This window comes from Condylura cristata, unplaced genomic scaffold (genome assembly GCF_000260355.1).
Source record: "Condylura cristata isolate star-nosed mole 26May11 unplaced genomic scaffold, ConCri1.0 scaffold00023, whole genome shotgun sequence".
Taxonomy (NCBI): domain Eukaryota; kingdom Metazoa; phylum Chordata; class Mammalia; order Eulipotyphla; family Talpidae; genus Condylura; species Condylura cristata.
The window spans coordinates 24492976-24517654 of record NW_004567124.1 but is presented as its reverse complement, the minus strand read 5'-3'; the positions used below and the strand labels follow the sequence as shown (position 1 = coordinate 24517654).

Here is a 24679-nt window from a genome sequence, read left to right as displayed (position 1 = left end):
GAAAAAAGTAGACATGAAGCCCCCAGTAAAGAAAGCAGTTTATTTTAAAGAGCTCTGTTTCTCCTGTGCACGACCCGTGAATGGTACTAGGTTGAGAGTTACTGGCTGAACAGGGGACACAGAGCAGCTCAGTTTCTGTCCGGTGAGCCCCACCTTGTCTGTGGTGCACTGTGAAGCAGATGGCAGTACAGCTTCTGGTAGTAGAAAATGGAAACTCCCAGGATTCATGTTTCAACTTTCCTCACACGCCTTACATGGTAAGCAGAAATCATTTGCCTCTGTCATGATTTCCTGAATAACAAAGTTTTAGGAAATGCTGAGATAGCAGCACATGGGGCTGGGAGCCCCCACACCTCCTTTCGTTTAGTATCCAAGCGATGCCGACTCTTCTGTTCCCGGACTGGAGTCTGTAGGTGCTTCCACCGCATCGGGCACACCCTCCTCCTTCCTCTAGGACTTGGGGGGGCGCGCCTGCAGCGAGCCACACATTCCCTTTGCACATGGGCAGGAAACCAGGTTGCAGACTCTGCTACTCCCGCGCTGATGAGGGTCAGCAGTGGGCACTTGGGTGGCTCTGGAGCTGCCTCCTGTGGCGGGGGCTCCAGGGTTCTGCTGAGACGCCCAAGGCAGGGCCACTCCCCAGTCTTAACTCTGGGCCAGCACTGTGCCCCGGTTTGGCTGCACCAGCTCACACGTTCTGAGCTGAGGTTCTGGCACATGAGGCTCAGCTAAAAACAGCTTGGACAGGGTTTCCAATTCTTTAGAGAAGTCCTGGAGTAAACAGAAAGGCCAGTGTCTGATGGCTCGTTGTTTCCACTAAAAACCCCAAAGATCAAGCCCTGGCTAAAGGTGAGCAGACCACCTGTTTTATTTTTCCCAGATGCCTTCTAGTCCAACGTAGACTTGAGCTTCCAGGAGCACGAACAGCACAAGGTCCAGCAAGGGAGGCCCAGCACCCCCTACTGAGTTACTGCTTATCTAATATAAAATCTAATGTTATTCCTAATTTGTGTAATGTTATTTCTCACATTCAATATGAAATAACATGTACATTAACATTGAATGCTTTGAGGTAAAATCCACGTTATTCTAAAAATCGCTCCCGCTGCTTTCTAGCACCTGCCCTCCCACTGACTTAAAGAACAGCCCCTGCTCCCTTTCAGGACGGTCCTGAAGACGCTTGGAAGATCCTAAGAATACCAGGCCCCACTTGAGGATAAAAGGGTCATATGTGGACTCCTTACCTCTGGCCACTGGGCCTCACGCAGGCTGCCGAGGCAGGCCTCTATCTCTGGCCGTCCCATCAGACCTTTCTCTACCAGCTCCCGGAGCAAGAACAGTAGCAGGTCCCACTGCAACACACGGGAGGAGGAGAGGGGCTGACACTCTGCAGTGGGCCTGATGGATTCGAAGGGCAGAGCTGGAGAGATTTCCTCAAGGGGGTCTTTTGGACACGGAAGTGAAAGCGATCACCACTACCAGAAACAGGGAAGCACGCTCCCAACATCTGGGGTGAGGGTGGTATGAGAACATGACTAGAGGGCTGAAAAGCCGCCTGTCCTAACTGCTCACCTCCCTCAGCCGAGTGTCTGCCAGAAGCCCCACGCTTCTCGGGCTCAGCAGCAGCCGCAGTGGGACAGGCACCTGGAAGTCATCCTTCCACAGGGTAAGCAACACATGCAGGAGCCTTCGTGCCTGCCCTCGCTCCAGCCGGTGCTGGGCTGGGGGCCCGAGCACTGGAATTTGGTCGGCCACTGTGGAAGAGGAAAACTAAGCTTTAAGGAGGCAGGGTCGCCCGGCCACCCCTGGGGGAGGAGCGCCGCAGAGGGCACCCTGTTCCAGTCTTGCTTGTACCCAACCCTGACATCCCAAGGAGCTGGCAGGAGAGATTTGATGGGAACCATACCAAGGAGGGATGCTAAATCCACAGAGCACTTTGCCAGATGCTGCTCAGCAGGCGGGCACAGGAACTGTGGGGAAAAGCAGGTAAACCTTGGACATTAACATGGCCCACAGCGCAGCAGCCCCAGGCCAGTGGCTCTGGTTCTCAGGATGAGGGGACACAGGCCACACTCACCTGGCGGCACTGCAGCATCTGGCCTAGCTGGCCTAGGAGCTGCTCCAGGTATTCGGAGGAAACTCCCTCCTCAGGATCCCGGGGCCCAGCGGCCAGAGCAAGCACATCCTGGAGAGAGAGCAGGAGCGAGTGAGACTTCATGCCAGGCTGGGGCTACGAAGCCACAGAGAATGCAGCTTGGGGTGGGACTCCACCAGTACAGGCAGAAGGAAGATGGCCCCGGGGGTGGTGGTGGAGTGAGTGGGCCAAGACAGCCTTACACTTGGGGCTCGAGCAGGACAGACAGCTGGAGAACCAACCCAATGGACAACAGGGAACAAAGGAACAGAAGCTGAGGGAAGGCTGCGGCTAGAGGGTTCTAGAGATGTCACGGAAAATGTGTTGGGATGGTCCTATCAACTCCCAGAGCACACTGAGTTCTGAAAGCACCTAGGGTGGCCATACATGTCCGGATATGTTCTATCCCTTACGCCCCTCTCTCAGGAGAGTCAACATTTCAGTACAGAAATCCACTACCGGTTGATGGATGCTTAGCCTTTTCTTCTACGCTCTCCCCCTTTCCATTTTTGGTCATCCCTTCTTAGTTCCTAGGCCAAACCTATACTCCCACACCACTCTCTAGACCATGGCCAGGCCAAACAGTTTGTCCCAACTACTCCATCTGCCCATTTTATGTTAGATTTGGCTCATGGCTGTTTGCTGAGCTCTGGTCTACAGTTTGAAATTTTTAAATCAAGTTAAAGAGCATTCATAGTATATTCTTAGCACTTCTAACTAAAGAGTCACTTCCTGTCTAGAGCACCCTGGGTGACCACTTGTCAAAGACCTCCCCGCTGCGCGAGACAGCCATCACTACCCAAACTCCTACTGCCATCTGCACCATTCAGTTGGTCAAAGTTTTCAAAGCCACCTTTTCCCACTCCTGGGTGACCAAAATACCCAAAATTGGAGAACAATTAGGAAACCATTCAATCCAGCTCTGCCCTACCTAATCCCTTCAGCATCAAACCAGGAACTAGCTGGACAGCACAGAAAGCTGCTATGCATGACTACTGGAGTCGACGTGAGAAAGGAAGGAGACCAAGAGAGCAGGGAGGAGGAGGGAAGCCGAGCGGGGATAGGGGAGCCGTGTACTTTGATCTCGGAGATGAGGTGGGAGGGGAGGGGAGCATGGTGCTCACAGGCACGGGAGCAGCCCCTCCGCTCCCCCTGGGCAGCCGGTTCAGGACCCTGGGCTCGAAGTGTTCGGGTCACCGCTGCTTTCACCTCTCTCCTGATCAGTGCTGCCGGTCAGAAGGAAAACAGAAAAGGTGTCACCACAGCACCCGTTTTGGCCCACTGTGCTAACCAGTACTCTGTTTCCAACTGACTCTGAGACCTTCACCCCAAAATAGCCTCTTCTATCCAGTCAACCACCCCCTTTCGTGTACACCTCACCTGTGATATTGGCTGACAACCAAGCACAGGCTTTTTCTGTTGCAAGCCCCACAGCAATGTTCTCTGCACTGCTTAGCACCTATGACACAGAAGCACTAGAATCAGCAGACTGGGGTGATACACTCTCCACCATCCAGGGCTGCCTCACCCCCAGTTAGCAGACGCACATGCGCGCACACAGGGCACCTCCCTGCCACCAACCACTCAGCCCCCCAGCCCTGGCTCCCTACGTACAGCTGCTGGGGTCTCTTCCGGAAGCAGGGCCCGCACAGCCCCAGGGCTCTTTCTTTGGCAGAACCTGAAGGGAGGACAGCAGGTTAGAGAGCTCAGCCTAGCCCAGGAGGAAATGCCCCAGAGCACCGAGCACCAGAGCCCAGAGCTCTGCCTCAGGGGAGAAGCACTGTCCGCCAGCTAGACCCGCCCCACATGCTGGAAAGGAGGAGATGGCCAACCACCAGCTTCCAGTTCAACTGTGGGACCCCAAATTCCATATAAGCCTATGGAAATGGGGAGAAATGAAAAATGTGGGGTGAGAAGAGGACAAGTAAATGAATGTGGAAAAGGGTCATAAAAATAAGATCTAAAAGGAAAAGGCAGATGAGAGGGGGTCTCTTACTCTCGCCCTTGGGTGAGTGCCTGGGCCCCATGGGGGCAGAGCTGGGAACACAGGATCTCCAACAGCTGGGCCGGATCTCTCCCATTTTTTCCCTCCGTCACCAGTTCTTGAAGAAGTGACTCTGCCTGGCACACCAGGTCCGCCACCAACGTGGCCCTGTAGCAGGAACAGCAAAGTTGAGAGGTGTTTAAAAATGTGGAGTCAGAAAGGGGCTACCGATAGAAGGAAGTCAGCTCAGGACTTCCTTCAGAGAATGTTAGCAATTTTAGCACCTGACTAAGTTGATGCTTAGTCTCTCTCACAGTTGACTCCTCAGTTTGGCAAAATATCAAAAGGGGAACAATGGTAAGGAATGACACTTGGGACCCCAATACCTCCACTGCCAACCCTCTCAACCCACACTCACTTGATGTGTTTGACACAGTTAGAACCAATTCGCTCTGCCACAAACTCCACAGTCCTACGCAGGGAGGGCGGCTGGTTGTGGAAAAAGGCTTGGGCCAGCTGCGCCTGGAGGAGGGAGCAATGACGAGATCTCATTTTTGACCCACTGGGCCACCCTGCCCCTGCCTTCACCCTGCCCCTTACCTGTAGCCCCTGGGTAGTCCGGGGAGGCTGGGTTCCCAGTCCAGTTGTGGTGGTGGGGGTAATTTTCCTCACAAAGCCCCCACTCCGTCCACTGCTGCCCGAGACCCACGAAGCCAGCAGTTTCCGAAGCTCTCCTGCAGCAGGGAAGCGCAAGTGCTTAATCCCAGAGCCATCCCCACCCGCCCAAGAGGAACAGGCTCCTGGGGAGCACCTAAAAACAATGTATTAGGGCGTCAGGCCCAACAGGTGCCTTCTGGGGACTCAGGAGTAACAGGCCAAGGTCACAGGACCCTGCAGGGGAGATGAGTGTCCTCACCTATATAGGGGCAGCAGGTGTAGAGCAGGTGCTGGTCCACCACTGGCATGCTGTCCTGGGGGCGAGAAGAGGCCAGAGCTGGGAGGCAGCAGGTTTCCCATCCTCCCCAGTGCGCCCAGAAATGGGAGGTTTCCGTCTCTAGCCTGGCCTGTCTCTTGCTGAGCCTCTCAGACAGCGCCCCCACCCCGCCCCATTCCTCTCCCCTCACATTTCCATGGCTCTGGCTGGACCCCAACACTTACCAAACCATGCTTGGAGGTTACTGTGTCTACTTCAAAGGCATCCAACTGACCCTCTTCCAGAAAAAACAAGTGTTCCGGGACTGTTGGAATCTGGCGAGTGATAGGGCAACACAACCTCCAGTTGGCACTTCCAAGACACCGTGTCCCCCACCCCTCCTGGCCTAGGCCCCAGGACTTAGGCACCAAGTTCAAAGCAACCTTTCCCTCCAACCACGTGACTCCCATTTCTTCTGAACCTTCAACTGGCCCTTCTGAGACTGTGCCCTTCTCCCCATCTCCAGCCACAGTAAGCCATGTCTTTCCCAACATGGACCCTCCGTCCGCCAACCTGGAAAAGCCAGCCCAGGACAGCAAGCAGCAGCAGCTTGTTCAGGAAACACATTTCCCCTTCACTCTCCTTGGATAACACCAAGCTCCTGTAAGTAAACGGCGGGTGTGACCTGAATTAGTGCCGAGAAAGAAGTGGAGCCAAGTGAAAGAAAGCCCTCTCTGGGAAGGCAGTCCTCAAAAACAGACCTAAGAGGGACTGCTAGGCCACAACAGGAACAGAAAAGGGCCAGTGAAAGCTCTCTCTGCGGCCCCGGGCCTGCGCTCCTGGGTGGTTCTAGCGACAGCCCCACAGCCCCGTTCTCTACTCACCGATGTAGGTGCAGCAGGAGCGTGAAGACACTGCGGTAATACTCCATCAGGGGGACAATGTGGTCAGCGAGGGAGAGGAACTCCACCAGCCAGGGCACCGTGAGGACTGCCCGGCGGGCCCGCAGCCCCTGTTGCAGCAGAGCCCGCACGTCCAGCACAGGGGGCATCTGGCGGGGACATGCGGCGGTGGGCAAGGGCCCGGGGCAGTGGGATGCCCGCTGGCAGTGGTGTGGCCGGACACTCCTCCCTGCTCCCTCCTTACCAGAGCCCCCATTCACCTGGCTCCTCAGGGCCAGAATGGAGTCCTGGAGCTCCCGAGTTGGGGGTGGTTCAGGGCCCCTGTATGGCAGGAAAGCCACAAAGCCCAGGAATTTAGCTAGAAGCCTCAGGCTGAGCAGCACCACAGCAAATTGCCTCCGTTCACCCTGGAGGGGGTCAAGGGAAGGAAAAGGTTCTGAGAACAACTCTAATCTGCTACCGAGTTATTCCGGAGAGTCCCCTCTCCCCTGCTGGGCCAGAACGCAGCAGCTCCCTTGTTCTGCTTCTGACCTGCCAGTCCACATCTGACTCCCCATCTTCATCACTGGGTTCAGGCTGAGGCAGGGTGAGATTGTTGAGCTCCCGGATCTTCAAACTCAGACTGTCCATGAGATGCTGATTAAACTGAAAGCTAAAATGGGAAGAAAGCGGGGTCAGGGGTGGGTGGGGGTGGGTGAAGGCACTGGAAGAGGTGCTCCAAACAGAAGGCTTAGCGGGGTAAAGGGCAGGCCTAGGGATAATGAGGTTACCTATGCGGACGAAAGAATGAGAGGAGGAATGGAGGCAGAGAAATATGAGCTGGACAGAGCCCAGAGATCACCTAGGACCACCCTGACCCATTCCAGGGAGAGAGAACTGTTTGCCTTTCAGGGAGACAAACCTCTCGTGGCCTCTGCACTGCTCCCTCTAAGACACAGGGGACTTTTACCTGCTGGCACTCAGGATGAAGTCCCTGAAGAAGCCCTGACAACCTGGGAAGGTGGGGGGTGGGCAGGGTCCTCCACTGCTCTGAGGAGCTGCTAGTCGTTCCTGGAGGCGTCGCAACCGCCCTAGCTTGTCAGCTCCAAGCATGCTTAGCACATCTGGGGCCTCACCCAAGACAGTGCCCCCAGCACTACCAGGACGCTGACACATCTGGGGCAGAGGGAAAAGGAAGATATAAAAATCAGAACAGGTCCTCCCTGGTGATGAAATGGGTTAAAGCCTAACACTATGAAGCTATCACCCACCACTGCAACATGAGTTTGATTTCCAGCCAGGGATGTGAACCACATGGCGTAGCAGACCTCTCCAGTCTCGCCCACTGCTCCCTCACTCGATTTACCTGTGCTGCTCCCCATTCTGTCTCTCGTAAATCCTCTCACCCCCTGCATCTGTGGCCTGTACTCCTGTACCCCAGTTCTTATATGCACAAATAAATCTTAAAAAAAAACAAACAAAACCCACTTTTTCTGTAAAGGACTGCACAAAATAGAAGGCAGTAACAAACATTACTTTATGGAATACCACCATGTGTCAGGTAGCTTAGATACACTTTCTGGAGATAGGGGTTATATTCTTGTTTTACAAGTGAAGAAATGGAAACTGTATAGTTAAATATTTGTCCATGGTTGGTCCCTAGAGCTGGGTTTTAAAACTGGGTCCCAACCTTTAGCTAATGTTCTTTCTAGCACAGCATAAATCAAGGGCAAGGAGTATAACGAGAGGCTGAGAGAGGCATGGAATGCAGGGCCTGGAGAGCACTCTGGCTCGTCTCTGGCCCCTGAGTTTCAAACACCACAAGAAGTAGCACTCTTATTACCTGGAGAAGTTGTTTTTGGAAAAGTCGAACAAAATGGCTGTGGCTGCAGGCTGCAGAGAGCTGGCCCATCATGGCTCTAAGGAGCAGAGGCCGAAATGGAATGTGAGGGAAGGGGGACAAAGATCTGAGAACAAGCCAATCTTTGGGCTTTCTGGCCCTTTACTAGGGACCTGCATGGACTCTACCAGAGCTACTGGCACAGGATATGGGAAAAAGGTCACTTTCCTCAGCACCAAGATTCCTAGAGACTACAGATACACTTAAACAAACCAAAAAATATCACCCCTCAAGTCTTCAGTCTACACGTAGTACCAGCGTGCTTCATGACCAACATGGAAGGTAGATCACTAGACAGGATATTTCTGCATTCTGCATTCATAGTTATCTAGCTATGCAAAAATAGTCAGAATCACCTAAGCTATGTGATGGAAGAACAGGTTGAAAGGTCTAAGCAATAACGTGGGTCAATATACAGGCAACCTGGGTTAAGAGCTTTGCATTTTCCCAGCATTTGCCACCAAGGAATAAGCCTGAGTCATTTCTGAGTGGACAGGCAAAACTGGCAATAACTGAAAAGATCAAGTGGACAGAAAGATGACCACACTGTGCTGGGAGGGCGAGGGGAGACAGCCCCACTAGGATGCTCACTGCTTAAAGCAAGAGTGTGAGGTTTCTAGTGTAGGAGCACCCACCTGATCCTGCTGCCCAGGCCCTTCTCAAAATCCCAGCCAGGCTCCTCGTGGCGATCTTCCCACTCTCGCAGAACCTCATAAAACACATCCCTAACACAAACACAAGAACGTCTGATCACCTGAGGGGCAACTGCCTCTCACTCACCCCAGGAGCACCTTCCCCAGTGCAGAAGAACTATCACAGGACTGTCTACTCCTCATGTGCTCCAAGTTCTCTTTTGATGGTGATGCTACCACCCCACAGCAGTGTGCCCGTGTTGCACAGATGTGCTGCTGAGAGCAGCAAAAGCTGGCTCTCCCTTATCCGAGAACCCTGTGAGTAAAATCCATACACCTGTGAGCAGGCAGCGAAGGCCAGGGTTTTATGCAACAGAATGAGTGCCCTTTGGTGGTTGGCAGGAAGAGCCTGTTGGTGCAAACTCCTATTCTCTCGGAAAACACTGAGGCTGCCTGTCTCAGAGAAAATCCAGGCTTATCCCCTCCCAAAAGTTCTCTTTTCTTGTCACCTCTGTTTTTTGAAAGTATGAAAGGCTCGGTCACTGGAAAAGTTGGCACGATTGTCAGTTTCAGGTTGAAAGGAGACAGCTTGGGCAGAAGGTGGCATCTCCAGAGAAACCTAAAATACGGCAGTGATGTGAGGAGGGGCTGAAGCTCACAGAGGTCCATGTTCAGAAATCTCCATTTCCATGTTCCTGCCCAGAAGAAGCCCCTGTGGCACCAGAGCAGTGGGGCTGGGAAGGGTCAGGTCTAGGAGAGGAGGGAGTCATTACCTTGGCAACACTGCCCTCATAGGCAGCTCGAAGGCGGCCTTGAAGAGCTGGTGAGAAGCACAGCAGTCGCTCATTCTCAGCCAAGAGCTTCAAGGTCCCTTTGTCCAGACAGGAGAGAACTCTACGGGACAAGCGCACACATCACTGAGAACGGGAGTCTGTGGGTAGGGAACTGTGGCCTGCACGCACTCTCTGGAGCATGGAGCAGGCATGTATGACAAAGCCACAGGAACAGAAGCGAGGATGATGGAGAAAAGGGAGAGGAAATGTGACTCTATGAAGCAGGAAACAAAAGTGCAGGACAGTAACATCAGATGTAAACCCAGAGGTCATGCCAAGATGGAAGGGAGTGATTTGACTCTTTTAGGGGCCAAATTTATAGGTCACAAAATTAAAGATTACAGGTAGGGAAAAGTTTAAGCTCACAGAACTTATATTAAGCACACCCATTACCCCAGTGGCTAGAGAACCAAGTGGACAACAGAACTAAGGCTCAAATGCCTCAGCTGGGGAAACTCACTGAAACTGATGCTCCAAAACCTGGACTGCAAAGAAAACACAATCATGGACATTCTGGAACAGTGGGCTTTCCAGGCAATCTAAAAGGATAGTAGCAAGCCGTCAGTTAAGAAGTGTTTCATCTCCAGATCCCAGTTCTCAAAAAGGGGCATGCTCAACAACCTAGGGCTCCTGGACTTGGCTCAAGGTCGCGATCCTTGGTGGCCACCATCCTCCGGGCAGTAAGGAGTTGAAGGACAAAGAAAAGCTCCAAGAAGAGATTTGGTACCAGGTTCTCTGGAGAGGGAGACACCCCCAGATACTGATCACCACTGAGAACCAAGGCTCAGTTCTACAAGCCTTGCTCATTCTCTTGGCCTATATAGTTCTACAAGTATCTTCACTTTAACATTCTTTCCTCTCACCTGCAATGCATGAAGAATAGACAAGGGCTACCAGCTGCAAGCGCTGGTGGGAAGACACTCTGGCAGGGTCAGCAGGTTCAGCTGTCATGTTCCCAAGGCGGCTGGGCAGGGGAGATCCCGACTCTGGGGTGGAACAGGCAGGGACTGGTGACGACTGCTGCTGTTGCTGCTGCTGTTGCTGCTGCTGCCTAGATCTATGGGAACAGAGAGATGTCATGGGCACTCAGCAAGGCTTCCTCTCCAGAGCCATGCTCAGGTCCTCCATAGATGACAGCTCAAGAATAGTTCCCCAAGTGGGTTTGGGGTGGGGGGAGCCCTGCAGACCCCCCACAGGTGGGGGGAAACTGACACCCCTGGGAGCGGCAAGGCCATACCGCTCCTTCTTGAGCATCTCGCGCTCCTCTTGCAGACTTCTGCACCCTGAGGTAAGGCCATGGCCCCAAGGGCTAGTGTCCAGGACTGAGGGTTGGGAACTGGGGACACAGTTGATTGGGGGTGAGGTGAAGCAGGTCTTGGGCTTGGAAAGTGACCGCTCTTCGCTCACCGGAGTTGGGTTGATCCTGCGTGAAGGCTTCGTCCTGCTGAGAGCAGCCACAGGTTTTTCTTTAATTAGTGATTTCAAATATCTCCCACAGCTGGGTCCCTTGGGAAAGCCTCTTGCCCCTAGTTATCTCACCCCCAACCTTCCAGTCATCTCCCCAGCTCTCCTGCGGGGTGCCCTGCCCTCACTGAGCGAGCCTTGAGCCTTCGTGCCACCCATCTCCGGGATGAAGGCTGATTCTCACCCTGCAGGGCCGGGGGAAACCGAGCCTACGGGAGGGAACTCCTCCAGGTTGCTGAGGTTTGGCGGATCAGAACGTGCGAGGTTGGGGCTCCCGGGGCTGCCAGAGCCCCTAGGTCTCCGGCCCCCGACCCAGGGCAGGCTCTCCCCGCCGACTCCCTCCTCCTGGCCCCCGGGTCCCTCCTCCCAGGCCCGCCGGGGTCCCTCCTCCTGGCCCCCGGGTCCCTCCTCCCAGGCCCGCCGGGGTCCCTCCTCCTGGCCCCCGGGGCCGCGGCCTCCACGCTCGCGGGCCGGCCCTGGACCCCGCCTTCGGCCCCCGCGGCGGGCCAACGGGGCCTCGGCGGCGCTTGGAGGCTCGGTCGGAGGAAAGAGCTGGCTGCGCGCCCCGCGGCCGCCCCGCGGCGGGCCCCCCGGCCTCCCTGACAAGGCTGCCGAGGAGCCCGGGGCCTTGGCGGGGGTTGGGGGGCCCTGCGGGAGGACGCGGCTGCTCTGTTCCCTCAGGAAGTTCAGCAGGAACGGCACGAATTCCTTCCGCAGAGGCTGGAGTGAGCACAGCGGGGCCGTCTCCCCGGGGTCCTCCTGCGGGAGAAGCGGCGAGGGGCGGAGGGTCAGCTGCCAGTCGGGGCCAAGCAGGGGCGGCCAGCAGCCCTAGCTGGAGCGCATTCGGCCGGACTGGCAGCCAGGCACCTGGAGGTAGGGCACCGAAGCAAATTCGGGTCGGGCCCGGGGGCGTGTCGGCGCTGTTACCTCGGAACTCTGGGCGCCGCGCGCGATCCACCGCACCGCGGCTGCGACCGACACCTCTTCTCGCAGCAGCGACTCCAAAACGGCCGCCATCCCGGTTGGGGCGCTCGGAGGCAATTGCGCAGGCGCAGGCGCGCCACAGGCGGGCTGGGCTGGGGCGGGGCCGGCGCGGAGGAGCGACCGTTGGGTTACGGTGCGGGAGGCGGGGTCGGAGGCGGGGCCAGCGCGGGGCTTTCCCTGTCACGGCCGGGACGTGCGTGCGCGGGGTGCGACAGGAGGTCGGTGGTCAGTAAAGTGCCCCGCCGCCCTCGGAGAGGTCCTGCTCCGTAGCGCCTGGCCCGCGGGCGACCAGCTGGGACGCGGAGACGGGGTGGGGCGCGGCTGGGCGGTGAAGGTGAAGAACTTCGCGTAGTGAGACGACCGCCCACCTCTCGGCGGCCTTTTCTCGCTCTAGTTTGCTAGATTCAGCCGTCACCACCTAAAAGAAGTTACCATAGAACTCGCCTAACCTCGGTTTCACCTTGCCTTTCTCAAAGGCTGAAAGTCCCTGACTCACGCTGACCTTCGGGTTTTTGGCACTTGCCATCAACTGCTTGACCTTTTAAGATTTCAAGACAATTCTTGCGGGGAGGGTTACATAACCCTAGCCCACCATCCTTGAAGTGCTTCTGGCCATCTTGTACACTAACTTGCTGGTCTGTTATTTTTACCTCCTTTACCCGTGCAACGAAGGGTTTACACCAGGTTAAGATATAAACCTCTTGGCAGTTGAAATGTTAATGGGCACATTCATGATTGGCTTCTGGGAGACTTTTTTAAAAGCTGTTTTGAAATCCACCAGACTGGTCTCTTGGTGTTGCTGCTCAGTGAGAAATCAACAAAGGGAAACCTGATGGAGAAAAACAGGACACTGACACTCCAGACCAAAGCAAATAAGGAGGGGTGAAAGGGGTCCACTGGAATACTGCCTAAGGAAGGTTGCGAAGGAAAGCAGAGGTTGAGGGGTGGGGAGCAGGGATCACTCCAGGGCTACAAGGGATGTCTCCTGCAAGGGAAAAATTACCTCCAATCAGACAGATCGAAGGGAGCTTGTAACACAGGGCAACCATCTCATCCCTGAACCTTGTTTTCTATCTGCAGGGAAGTTGAACTCTTAGTTTCTATTCAGTCCACTGCTTCCTTTTTGGTCACTTAGGACTAGGTTATTGCATTTATAGTTTAAGCCTTGTGTTCTCTGCTGATCATGTCACTTTTGGTGCATTCAATCACTTTTCACACATTAGAAAGATATTTCCCGCTCTTGAAATCCAAACCACCACACAAATAGAACTAGAGTGTGCATGCGGAATGAATATTTTATTACTAGATTATAAAAATAAAATACAAAATAATTTTAAAACAGAACTTAAAACACTGTACAAAGCTTTAATATGATACAAATGAAAAATTAAATTAATAATTACACTTTTATATACAGATGGCCTATACAAAAGCACTCCATGTTTCTGCCAATACTCTACATGTCCTTGGTTGCCTGAGAAAAATGCATGGGGGGTTGGGGGGAGCTGTTCCGAGGAGAAAGGGACATAATATACCTTGGGAGGTATTTAAAAGAGCAATTTGTCCTCAGTGATTTCATGAAGAAAATGGAGAGAAATGTGGAATTATTATTAAAGTGCAACTGGTCTTGTTCAATAAGATTTATTCTTCGTTTAGTTCAATCTCATTTAACAACTGCCAGTGGTTCATAACTTTCAAGATTTACTTAATTCAAAATTAACATCCTCTCCTTTTTTTCCTAACAGCTATGAACTTGTAAGTAAATGACTCAATGAAATTTTGTGTGGTTTCAAAATTTTTTTTTGGCTCAATGAAATCTGAACTGACTCGTCTAAAAAAGAAGTCGGAAGGACTAGGAACTGAGAGTGATGGAGAAGGGGATGCAAGCCTGGGTCATCTAACCTAGTTTGTCTTTCTTATTCAGCTTACCCAATCCAATTTCAGAACCCAAAGGGCATAATGTTATCTTCCCTGTATAATCCTATCTTTGTGAACTAATTCAGTGGATACTTTCAAAAGAAAATCATCTTTTGAAAATCATACTTTCAAAAGAAAAGTTCCAAGGGCTTTCCCCCTCCCTGGGTAACTCCCTATAATAAATCCATTCAAGTTCTGGTAGCCTTGTTTACCCCCCGGTGAGTGAATGAAGACTACCCAGACTGACTTCAGGTATGGTGAAGTGTTGCACATAATTTTTAAGGATTTAAACTGTATAAGGAGGAAAAAGCAGCATCTTACAAGCAAGGGTCTTCTTGGTCTTCTCAAGATTTTTAACTGGGTAAGGAAATACATACTATACAATAGGAAACTATTAAAGTACTGGAAAGAGAGGTAAAGTTCCTATCCATTTAATAGTATTCCTATTCTTTAGTGTGCAGAATTAGGTCACCAGAAAATTCTATAGTAACATTGAATCCTACTATCTAGGTTAAGGAACCTAGAATCCCTGGGCTATGGTGTCTGAGAGACAAGTTAGACTCACCAATGATACAGACTATTGCTCATATTGTCACTTTCAATTTAAAAGGCAGACCCTGTTAAAGTTTCAGAGCCACAAAGGAAAAGACTTCCCTTCTTTCCAGCAAATTCTAAGGAAATGTTCAAATCATTCTTGTATAAATGTTACCTACTTTGTTACGTAAGTGTTGTAAGATTATATATAACCTCAAGGTGATTTTGACCTTGTCAAACATCTGATTAAAATTTGTTCAAGTGGAATAAAAGCAGATAAATCATAAAAGCAGATAAATCATAACTGAAGCAGATAATCATAACTGAGTTTGAAAATGTTTTGATGAGCCAAGACTTTACTGTCATTGTTCCATAGCCAGTCAGTGTTTCTCAGAATTTGTGGTGTGCATCATCCAAATTCACTTCTAAATGAATAGGTATCATTGTCCCAGGTCCTAAGAACATAAGATTTCCCCATATAACTTCTATTGTTCTCCTTAGCAATGCTGGCAACAGATTCTGCAGATTGCAGAGATTAGCTGGGTTAAGTTTTGCATGATTCCAGGGACAACCAAAATATTGAAAATATCCAGTGATATTTCCACACTTCTCCCACATCCTTGTGGTACACACCAGAGTTTTATTGGATGACGACGGGGAAGTAAAATGTCCTAAACAATCACCTGGGGTTTTCTATGTACTATATCCTCCCATTTTGTCCGAGAACTGGAACTAACTCCTGTTCCCTTCCCTAAAGCAAGGTCTAAATACCCATCTGTGGCTTCTGAACTTGGGTAAACAATGATATTTGAGGACTACCACAGTGATATAGTGGTTACATGCCTTAATCCTACAGTACTTTTTGCATTAAAACATAGATAAGTATTCTGCAAATAAACTGTCTACAGACCCAAACTTAAGAAAATTACACATACAGTTGTTGTCAATCACAATCTTCTTAATGATACAGATGCTAAAATATCTCTCCCTGTAGGCAAAGTTCTAACACATCTGTGGTAAATGCACATTAAAAGAATGAATGCAAATAACTTAATTCCAATATACATGAACATGACAGGAGAAATGGTTCCCTAACATGTCATGTTTGATAAATATAAAGGAATGAAAAGTTTTTAAATTGTGAAAAATTTGATCTCCAAGACTAAAGATAGACTTATCTACAAGTAAATATATTTTCAAATAGCCACAGTAAGATGCATTTTTCCCTAAGCCACTAAATTCTGAATTCTAGATCCTGTTTCTCCTGTCATCAATTCCTAATGTTAGACTTAGGATTTAGAACAAAAAATCATCCTTTGGGAAAAGCATCTTTTTAATTCAAAGCTATTGGGTATAGAAAAACTAATTATAGTTTTAACTATCTGTGTCTGGGTTTATAAAACATGCACCAATGTATACTTTTTCCTGGTAGATTGAATGCAACCATAGAAACATTCACATAAAAATCTGTGACCTGGAAAGAATCTCTGATGATTACTGAGGAACCTCAAGTTCCCACAGTGGCTAGGAGCTGGGCAGAGATACTGCACAGCTAGTCCACTGAATTAGTAAGCAACTGAGATTTGTTTAGTACCTTAAATCAAAGAATATAAAGTAGATAATGACAACAGTGGGTCTCAATTACCATCTTGCTACTTATTTAGGACTTAATTAACTTGGCAACTTTTACAAAAGACATTCACTTCACAACATGCAACTTAAAAACAATAAATGTAACTAGGCCACTGTCAGCAAGGCCAGCTTGCATACCAAGTTAAGAATGAGAGTGCCTGCCTAAGACTGGTCATTCAAAGATGTTTATAATCCATGCTTTATGGTCAAATTTGATATGACCCAGTTCTTCTTTGTTCATTATATATTAAAGTTAAATACCTTTAAGTTGTACAAAAGATTACTATGTAGAATTTAGTATTTCGACCAATCTGTACACCTTGGAGATTTGGCAGCATACTTCAGGAAGAGTACTAATTGATGGGCCTGAGCTAAAACTAATTCTATCTTCACCCAAGTAATTACAGAGACTAGAGAAGGGAAAGCAAGGGCAAGTGTGACTAGGTAACCAGTCAGTTTGCATCATGACACGAGAAACCAGTAGGCCCCTAATTTCAAAAGGTAATTTTCATTTCTGGCCCAGAGTACTCTTGGTATAGTTTGGCTTGACTTTAATCATGTTCCTATCTTAGGTAGAATAACCAAACTGGTTTAAAATTACTTGGATAATCTATATTTGTCACTGAAATCTGAAATATGCTATCACTAAGAAAAAACCCACAAAAATAAATATTAAAGAACTAAAAATAACAATCCATTTGTTCTCTATATCATACTCTAAAATAAAACAAAAAATAAAAGTTCTTGTGCCAAAAGTGCCTTGTTCAGGGCTGCCAACTCTTTGAGTCTGAGTGAATCTGAAAGCATAGACTATGCTTTGAAAACCATAAAATAAATATAGAAGACAGTACTTTTAAGTGGACTTATTGATATGTAAACTATAATTAGCCTGTTCTCTTTTGAAAGTATCAGAGAAGAAACATCTTTGGTTCACTCCTCTACATGCAAAATAAAATATTCAGACACAAGGTGTTTGTTTCTCTCTGGATTTTGATGCATTTTTAAATAAAATATTTACAAAAGGTAACAACAGTGTAAAAATTGGGGGTTATAGACAGAAGGAACTAAGAAAGAAAACACTCAACTGCCATGTTGCCTTCACTATCAGTATAGACCGCTGGGAGAGAAATGCCAATAAACTCACACACTCATAACCACAATTGCAGCCCCATCAGTTTTTCCAATGGTTACTATCAGGGCAATTCTGACCAGAGGCCAGTGGCCAGGACTAAAGCTAGCTACTTTATAAAGCACAATTTAGCGATTACAACATAAAAAATGATGACTTCCTAATTGGACACTCTTCCTTCCCCAAGTGAAAGAGGAAAGTAGAACAGTAATTTTAAGGGATTTTAAAAAAAGTCAATTTATGTCAGACCCATGATTATCATTCCAGTTTACCCTCTCTAACCATAAGAAAAGAATTATGTGATTAACATGACAAATCTTTGCACCAGCATTATAAGCATGTCCTAGTAACTTTTTTCCCTTATTAAAATATATTTTAAAATAAAGTTAAATAATCTATCTTGGCTAGTTAAAGACTGCCAACCCTTGCATTATACACAGGGAAGGCAAGAAGAATCTGAGGTGTCACATGCCAAGAACATATTTTCAGAAAATGAAGATAGGCATGGCCCAAGTGTACACTAGGCACACAATATAAAGGAATTTCACCATCTGTGATCTTGAATTACAAATGGAGTATGAGAAAGAATGAATTTATATAAGCATATGTTTCTCTATATATATTTATAAATATTTATATAGCTTACCATGAAGACATGCAAATAAGTGTTATAGCAACTATTATACAGTATAATACAATAGGATTGGTCTTCCAATATTATAGGTGCTTTAGTTAAACAGCAAATATGTCTTATCTATTGCATTCCTCTGTAGTGCTTCAAATGGGAAAGAAATTAAGATTCCACATTATGCTACATTTCTTATGGGAGACCATATATGCCTCAATAGTGTTTTGAGTTTTGTTTTTTTCTTAAAAAAAGCTCAACACGGATAAAGAGAACAAGAAAGTTCAGTGCAGCTTCAGGGCAGCTTTGATGCAGCATTAGAAAATGTTCACTTGATAAGGAAACAGATTTCTTTCCTTTTTTTTTTCTTTTTCCCAATTCAACCATATTAGGTTTGGCAGCAAACACAAGGTCAAAGAGAAAGCACAGATGTTTGCTAGAAGGCAAATTTCAACAAGCAGACCAATTTACTTGACCTTAATAAGGTAGATTTTTACAACATAGAACACCTACAGAGTATAAAAGAATCATTTTGAAAGTCTAATATAATTTAATTTTTCTGGTTCCTGTTAGCAGGAGTGAGATTTAGAACAATATGAATCTCCTTATAGCTTTATAAATTGATAGTACATGGAAATCAAGTCAAGAAGCCCAAATATTCAAACTAAAGCACAGAAGCAGGTAATAAAACGTTAAAAAGATAAATATTAAGCCTAGATTTATTTCCCCAGATACTCATCTCTTATTGGCTAATTGTATGAAATACAAAGTTTGAGGATTATATACTTCAACAACATATCTACTTTCTTTTTGCTTTTCTTTCTAAGTCTCTAAAACATAAAGTCATATTCCATTGTACTTCCCTGGTATCATCTGAGAGGTTAAGGATAGCAATAGTTGGTACTCAGAGACTGAAGGAAGCAAGGTCTACTCTGGTCGGTTCTCCTCCCACAGGGGAGAAGAAAGTTATTTTCTCATGAAGGGGATTTTACCCCACTCTCTGCCCCACTCTCTAATAAAGCGTGCCAGGAACCTCCATTTAGATGTTCCCTTCCTTAAGTTTTATCAATTATTTTTCACATACACAAAAATATACTGAGTTAAGAACTGTTTCTCCAAAGAAAAATATTAGGGACTGAATAAGAGTTACTGGACTTAAAATTCTTAGCATTTGCTGCTAAATGCATACTATAATGTATTGTTAAAATAAGAGATCAGATTGGGTGAGAAACATTATCTTTAAAAAATGTGAAATAGGAATGAGGCAAAGTAAAGGCGTGAAATCTCAACACACCAGATAAAGACATAAGTGAAATATGAATGAGCATTGGCTTCCCAGCAACAGACTTCTCAGAAACTCTAATAATGGAGCAGTTCTGACTCCTCCAAGGTTGGGAAGTTTTGAATGAAAATCTTAAAACAAGAAGTTTAACTTTTGATATTATATAATCTTTGAGTAGAGCCTTTAAAAAGTAGGCCAAGTCCTTAAAATTCCATTCTACCTCCTACCTTCACCACTTTTGTTTCAAAGACAGCTAAACAATGAGAGTTCATTTAATGAGTTTCTTCCCTTTGGATTTTGCTGGGTTGCCCCTTCCTTTGCAAAGGATTGATTCCTGATCTGCTTGCTGCCTGCCTTAGAATTCTTTATCATATATTTATGTCTTCTTAAATAATTTATCATGTTACTTTCTTTTGCAAGAGAAAATCAACACTGATTTTTTTTTTTAAATAGACAGTACAGGGACACACATGTATCAGGTTTAGGAGGAAGATCTCACACCTTTCACAGAGATGCAGCCCGGCTCCTATCTGCTGAGTTTACTGGCTGACTTACTCTTCCCTGGGGGGGCTTTAGTGCTGGCCGAGTGATGGTGGAGGCTGCTGGATCCTTTTAGGCCATTCTTGCTGGGCTTGCAATGCTCCTGTTGGCAGGACCTCCTTGAGGAGGAAGATCCTGAGTGACTGGGAGGTGACTTGCTTCTCCCCAGATGAGGGGATGAACTCCTCTGGTCATGGTGGGGCCTTCCAGCCCTAGATGGAGAAGAACTAGATGTGCGAGGCAAGGAAGAGCTTCGAGGAGAGGCACTGGGACTTCTGCGAGGGACAACGGGACTCTTGGGTGGTGTTTTAGGATTGTGAGGGGATCCTGGACTCTTGCACTGAGTAGTGCTCCGGGGTTTCTGAGATCCATTTTGAAGAATTTGGGCCAGGCGGGAAAAAAGGTCTGAGTCGGAATTGCTGCTCCCTAGGACTCGGTATCTGCGGAGCCTTAAAAGAACAGAGAATGATTTTCATTTTAATTCATTAAAGCTTCCTTGTGCCGAGTCAAAATCAGGAGACACTTATAAGAGTTATTCTTTCACATACCAGCTGTAAGACCTGGACCAACTCAACCTCTCATAGCTTTTAATAAGACTGTTTCAGAGTTAGTAGGCAGTGTAACAACACAAGTATAACAACACAAGATATTTAGTTGAATATCTACAATTCAGAAGCACTAAAATGTTAGTTCCCTTCTTCCTATGGCATATTTGCACTTCTACATTAGAGCTAACTTAATGACTTGTTTCTAGTATGTTAGCAGATGAGAAAGAGGAAACAATTTTGTATAAGGCTACTAAGACAGGAATTCTGTGTGTGTGTGTATACACACATGTATATACATATGTGTTTATATATATACATGTGTATATACATACATATACATATGCAAACATTAAACCTCATTGTTTAAGTCTTCAACATGGACTTACAATAGCAGGAACTACAGATAAAACTGTATTCAACCTCACTAATTTACAAAAGAGTCATCACTGGTTTCTCTGGCCTTGTTTCTGCCCCTGACAAAAGTCTGAGATTCAGAACAATTGGGTTTGGGCACTGACTATCCCTATTACAGGCAGCTGAGCTGGGTCTTAGAATTCTAAATCTAAAGAATATTCAAATGAATAGCAATGTCTTCTTTGCCCTAATATGTTTCTGGCTCATTCAGTTTAACAATATAAACCTCAATCTTCTGACATGCCACTCCTTATAGTAGGAAGTGGGAGGAAACTCCCAAAGTTGTATTAGCACGTGTAGGACGTAGGGACATAAATAGCCATCATCACCATCAAGGGTCAGCAACAAATTACTGATTTTTTTCTCTGAATTTTCCCTCTTTCTCTTTACTCACCATCATCTTAGAATCTGACATGAAATTCATTCTGATTAAACCAACTTCACAAATCTTGTAAAATTTTAAGAATATAATAAATAATCCCTCTGTGCCAGGATATAAGTGGGGGAAGACCCAAGGCCCAGAAGTTTCAACATAGTCAGATTTAAATCTGGCACAATACCATACACTTGGCTTGTGACCAAATGCCAATTTTAGAGGTCAGATAAGCTGCTTAATAATAAATAAGATTTATTTTCTTTCATTTCAAAGCAACTCAAGTCACAAATATACCGTTTCTATTAAGCACAGCAGAAGAAAATTGGGGATGTGTTGAATACTATTCATGGAATCACATTTTTAAAATGTCTCAGCTAAATGACTCTTCACTTGTCACCATCCTTTTTTTCTTTTTTTTTTTTAATATTTATTTATGCATACAAGAGCTGGGGTGTAGGACAGAAATGTGGGGAGTAAGAGGATTCACCAGAGACAGAGTGGGGAGCAGAACAGGAGGAATATTTGAAATACACTGCGGAGGGGAACAGTGGGATACGAGAGGTCTGTGGCACCATGTGGGTCAGTTCCCTGGCCTGGGATTGTGCTTCAGTGGCTGCTGATAGTTTGATAGTGCTGAGACTTAACTCCTTGCCCACCAGGGAGGACATCACCATTCCTCAGTCTAATCCTACTGGCTCCTCAAATCCAGTGTTTAATTATCCTTGGATATGAAACCCTAAAAATTAATTTATTTAGGTAAGTGTAGCAAGTTCTGATGGGTAACAGAACCTTACTTTAATACACTTGAGAAATACTTTATAACAGATGGTGACCTACTGTTGTACTATCTAGAACAGACTACAGTTTTCACAAATGTATTTTGATTTTATTATTTTTTTGTTGTTGTTGTTAAAAACCTTCCTTTTTCTCTTTCCTCTCTAAGGGTTTAGAGTATTCTACTCTGTGAAAGTGAATAAAGGCTACAAGGAAAGCGGTTAAAATGACCCTCCAATATCTTCCTCTCTTCTTCAAAATACAGTCACTTATGGTCATTTATATCATGACAATAATTCAACAAACAAAACATAATTACAGTAATCAGTAATGCAGTATCTTTATTATGTATAGCTGCATATAGGTTGCATATTTTCATATAGAATATTTGTTATTTATCTATAATCAGATAAACAGCACTATTCTGAGGGCCCATTCATTAAATTATAACTATAATTTTCTTGACTAGAATTAGACATCATAATGATATGCTATACTGGGAGCTTGACTGACTAAGCTAGAAAATTACTGAGCAGTTAAAATGGACTGGGAGAGATACAACCTTTGTTGCAAGCTAACAAACACTACACAAAGTCTTAGGTATACGCTACCTTATTTCATCCTCCATAAGTCACAGCAAATTTTTTACCCATTTTATAGATGAAGAAGTCAAGGTTTACACTACTACAAAGTGGAGAGTTAAGGCTATGCTGAAAATCTTGGGGAAGGAAAGGAAGGGAGCAGAGGATCAGAAGCAGGCAAAGAAATGAAATCAATGATATAAAAGAGACACAGAATTATCTGTAATACCACATAACATAGGTGCACACACAGCATTACCTGGCTTCTACTCCAGGTCTTGTGGGTGGTTTTCCTGGAGGTGGCCGAGGCAAAAACTGAGATGAAGTTGAGCTACTGATTTGATCTGTGCTGATCCATGAAACTGGCCTTGGAATTTTGCTCTTTCTGGATTGAGAAATAATGGGTGACAGGAAGCTGTCTTCAGCTGACCTGCTCAGGTGTGTGTCTACAGCCATTCTTGAAAAGGGAGTGAAGACTTCCTCCTCAGAAAAGGAAGTAGGAACAGTGGCTAGTCTCTCTTCTAGCAATTTATCAGAGGCACTTGAGAGTTCCCCAAGGAAAGACTTGAGTTGCTTTTTTTCCACCAGAAGTTTGACTAGATCTGGTTGATAGGCTTTCTTTTGGAGAAGCTTTTCTTTTGCAGAGACTGGAGAAGATGATTCAAAAGTTGAGTCTATCTCTTGTGCTAAAACAGGGATACGACTGTGTCTAGTTACAAATGATGACCTAACCACATCCTTCCGGGATGGAGGACAATGTTCACTCTCTGAAACACAGTGATACAGTTCTCCATTTCTAGGAGCAATTTTCTCTCTCTTACCTTCTTGGTGCAAAAAAGTAGATAGGTCACCTTGATGACCTGGCAAGTCTTCAGTCTTGATGTCATCATCCTTACATAATTTACTTTTTTGTATTATTGCCCCCTGACCTATCTGTCCTTCAACATGTGAGTCAATGACCTGTGAAGGAATTTCTGAAGTTTCAACTGCCAAAAGCTTCATTACCTCCTGATTTTTGTCTTGATTTGGCACCACACTAAAAGTCTGAGTCTTTGTCACATCAAGAGGCTCACTGGTGGCTGAGTGATCCCTTTCCAGAGTTACCAAATCTCCAGGGAGAGAGGAGATCTCAATACAATGCTGTCCTTTACTTAACTTTTCATCTTCATTGTCTGACCCTAAGAAAATGCTTTTTTCTTCAGTTTCCCTAGGGAGATTATCAAAATCTCTCACAGTCAATCGATTATGGTCAGGAAGGTCTTTCGATCCCTGGTCTTGGGATTTGTCACACTCTCTAGTATTGGGTAACATTTCATGACCAATATTATCTACCTGAAGCCCCAAGTCTGTTCTGCTTCCTCCACTAGGAGGTTCACCCTCTGTCACAACCAAGCCAGAGAAGTTTTCCCTGGGAGAATAAAGTTCTACAGTGGGCTCCATGGGCTGAAGATCTTTCTTCTCTGGCTGCTGACCATAGTGAAAGCTTCCTGAAGTTGACTGTGTAGATGCCACAGAAGGTCTAGGAATTGTAATCTACAGAAAGATGGTAAAAAACACCAAAATGCAATAATGAGCAATGTAAATAAAGCTGCATGAGTTGAGATTTAACACCTTAAATTCTAACTTATAAAAGGAACATAGATATAAATCAGGCCTGCCCAACTTATACTTAAAATGAGCAATTCTGAATAAAACTGCATGGCACTTCACTCCTTAGCCCCTTGTAAAGAACAGTCTCCCTCTTAGTTCATCCTTTTCTTTAGCCTGCTCTGTGCTCTAAAAGACTGACTGACTTCTCTTTACTGTGTTGTCCAGATTCCCTAGCCTTCTGATTTTTGAAAGGTTTTGCCCAAAGAGCAGTTGGCTTTGCCCAACAAAGATGAAGTGAAAAGGAGAGGAAGATCTGGGCGTTAATCCTCTCTGTTTCCTCCCTAAGGGACTGAAGCTTTTATAGTGACTACATTCTACCACTCCTGGTCACAGTTACTGTTGGGTGACCTCTCTCCTACAGAATGACTCTCACCAGCTTCTGCTAACAGTCCCACCCCAAGCCTCCTATCAGGACTCAGGACAGAAGAAGCTTCCTCTATTGCTGGTCTTATTCTCTTAACTCTACCCATGAGCTATAAAAAGTTCCCGTCTCCAAGTTTTTGAGCATGAAAACCAGAATTCAGATGCAGAGCTGAAAGAAAATAAGTACTGTACATTGAAAATAACCAAACTTACATGCCTTTTACTTCTTTCCATAAGTTCTATCAATTCGAATATTGTATCTTCCTATAAGCAACGATTTACAAAGCACTGAGAAGCTAAAGCCAATTCCACATGAGTTCGATTCCCACCTGCCCTGGAGGTGACCACATGGCGTGGCAGACCTCTCCTGACCTGCCCGCTGCTCCCCTCAGCAGTGGGCCTGTTCTGTTCCCTGTTCTGTCTCTGGTGAATCCTCTCACCACCCCTGAGCCTCTGGCCTGTACCCCAGTTCTGTATGCACAAATAAATCAATCTTAAAAAAAAATACTTTAATTTTTAGGGCGCTCCCTGGTACCGCAGCAGGTTGGAGTGCTGCGAAGCTAAGCCAAGCCGTGGCTGCTTCAGTGCA

At 46.5% G+C, this 24679-nt stretch overlaps 2 protein-coding genes across 3 annotated transcripts in view; both read right to left on the bottom strand.

Annotated features, from left to right (window-relative positions):
* Positions 1–26: 26 nt before the first annotated feature.
* CDAN1 (codanin 1) lies at positions 27–11758 on the bottom strand. The gene is made up of 29 exons (XM_004687873.2): positions 11669–11758; positions 11194–11500; positions 10926–11094; positions 10515–10718; positions 10141–10334; positions 9899–10012; positions 9738–9816; positions 9218–9338; positions 8954–9063; positions 8448–8537; positions 7756–7831; positions 6883–7088; positions 6465–6585; positions 6194–6340; positions 5916–6082; positions 5605–5692; positions 5277–5366; positions 5035–5089; positions 4719–4852; positions 4537–4640; positions 4131–4286; positions 3749–3812; positions 3515–3593; positions 3212–3360; positions 2078–2185; positions 1907–1970; positions 1573–1754; positions 1245–1352; positions 27–771 (listed from the first exon to the last, which is right to left on the bottom strand). The coding sequence occupies exons 1-29, from the start codon at positions 11756–11758 to the stop codon at positions 646–648; spliced, it is 3702 nt and encodes a 1233-aa protein (XP_004687930.1). The 3' UTR covers positions 27–645.
* Positions 11759–14238: 2480 nt separating this feature from the next.
* Positions 14239–24679, bottom strand: part of TTBK2 (tau tubulin kinase 2) — a 122145-nt gene continuing 111704 nt past the window's right edge. For both annotated transcript variants that reach the window (XM_004687872.2, XM_012728667.1), the window contains 2 exons: positions 22337–23610; positions 14239–19833 (listed from right to left, as the gene is read on the bottom strand). In XM_004687872.2, coding sequence (XP_004687929.1) covers positions 19371–19833; positions 22337–23610 — 1737 coding nt within the window. In that variant the 3' untranslated portion in view covers positions 14239–19370. The remainder of the gene's footprint in view (positions 19834–22336; positions 23611–24679) is intronic.

Excerpts from the sequence above, each read along its gene's own strand:
- CDAN1 (XM_004687873.2), bottom strand. The coding sequence starts at position 11,758 with ATGGCGGCCGTTTTGGAGTCGCTGCTGCGAGAAGAGGTGTCGGTCGCA. Across the intron at positions 6,586-6,882 it reads TTCATCCTGAGTGCCAGCAG|CTTTCAGTTTAATCAGCATC; the intron begins GTAAAAGTCCCC and ends TTCCCATTTTAG. Across the intron at positions 1,353-1,572 it reads CAGACACTCGGCTGAGGGAG|TGGGACCTGCTACTGTTCTT; the intron begins GTGAGCAGTTAG and ends CGTGTGTTGCAG.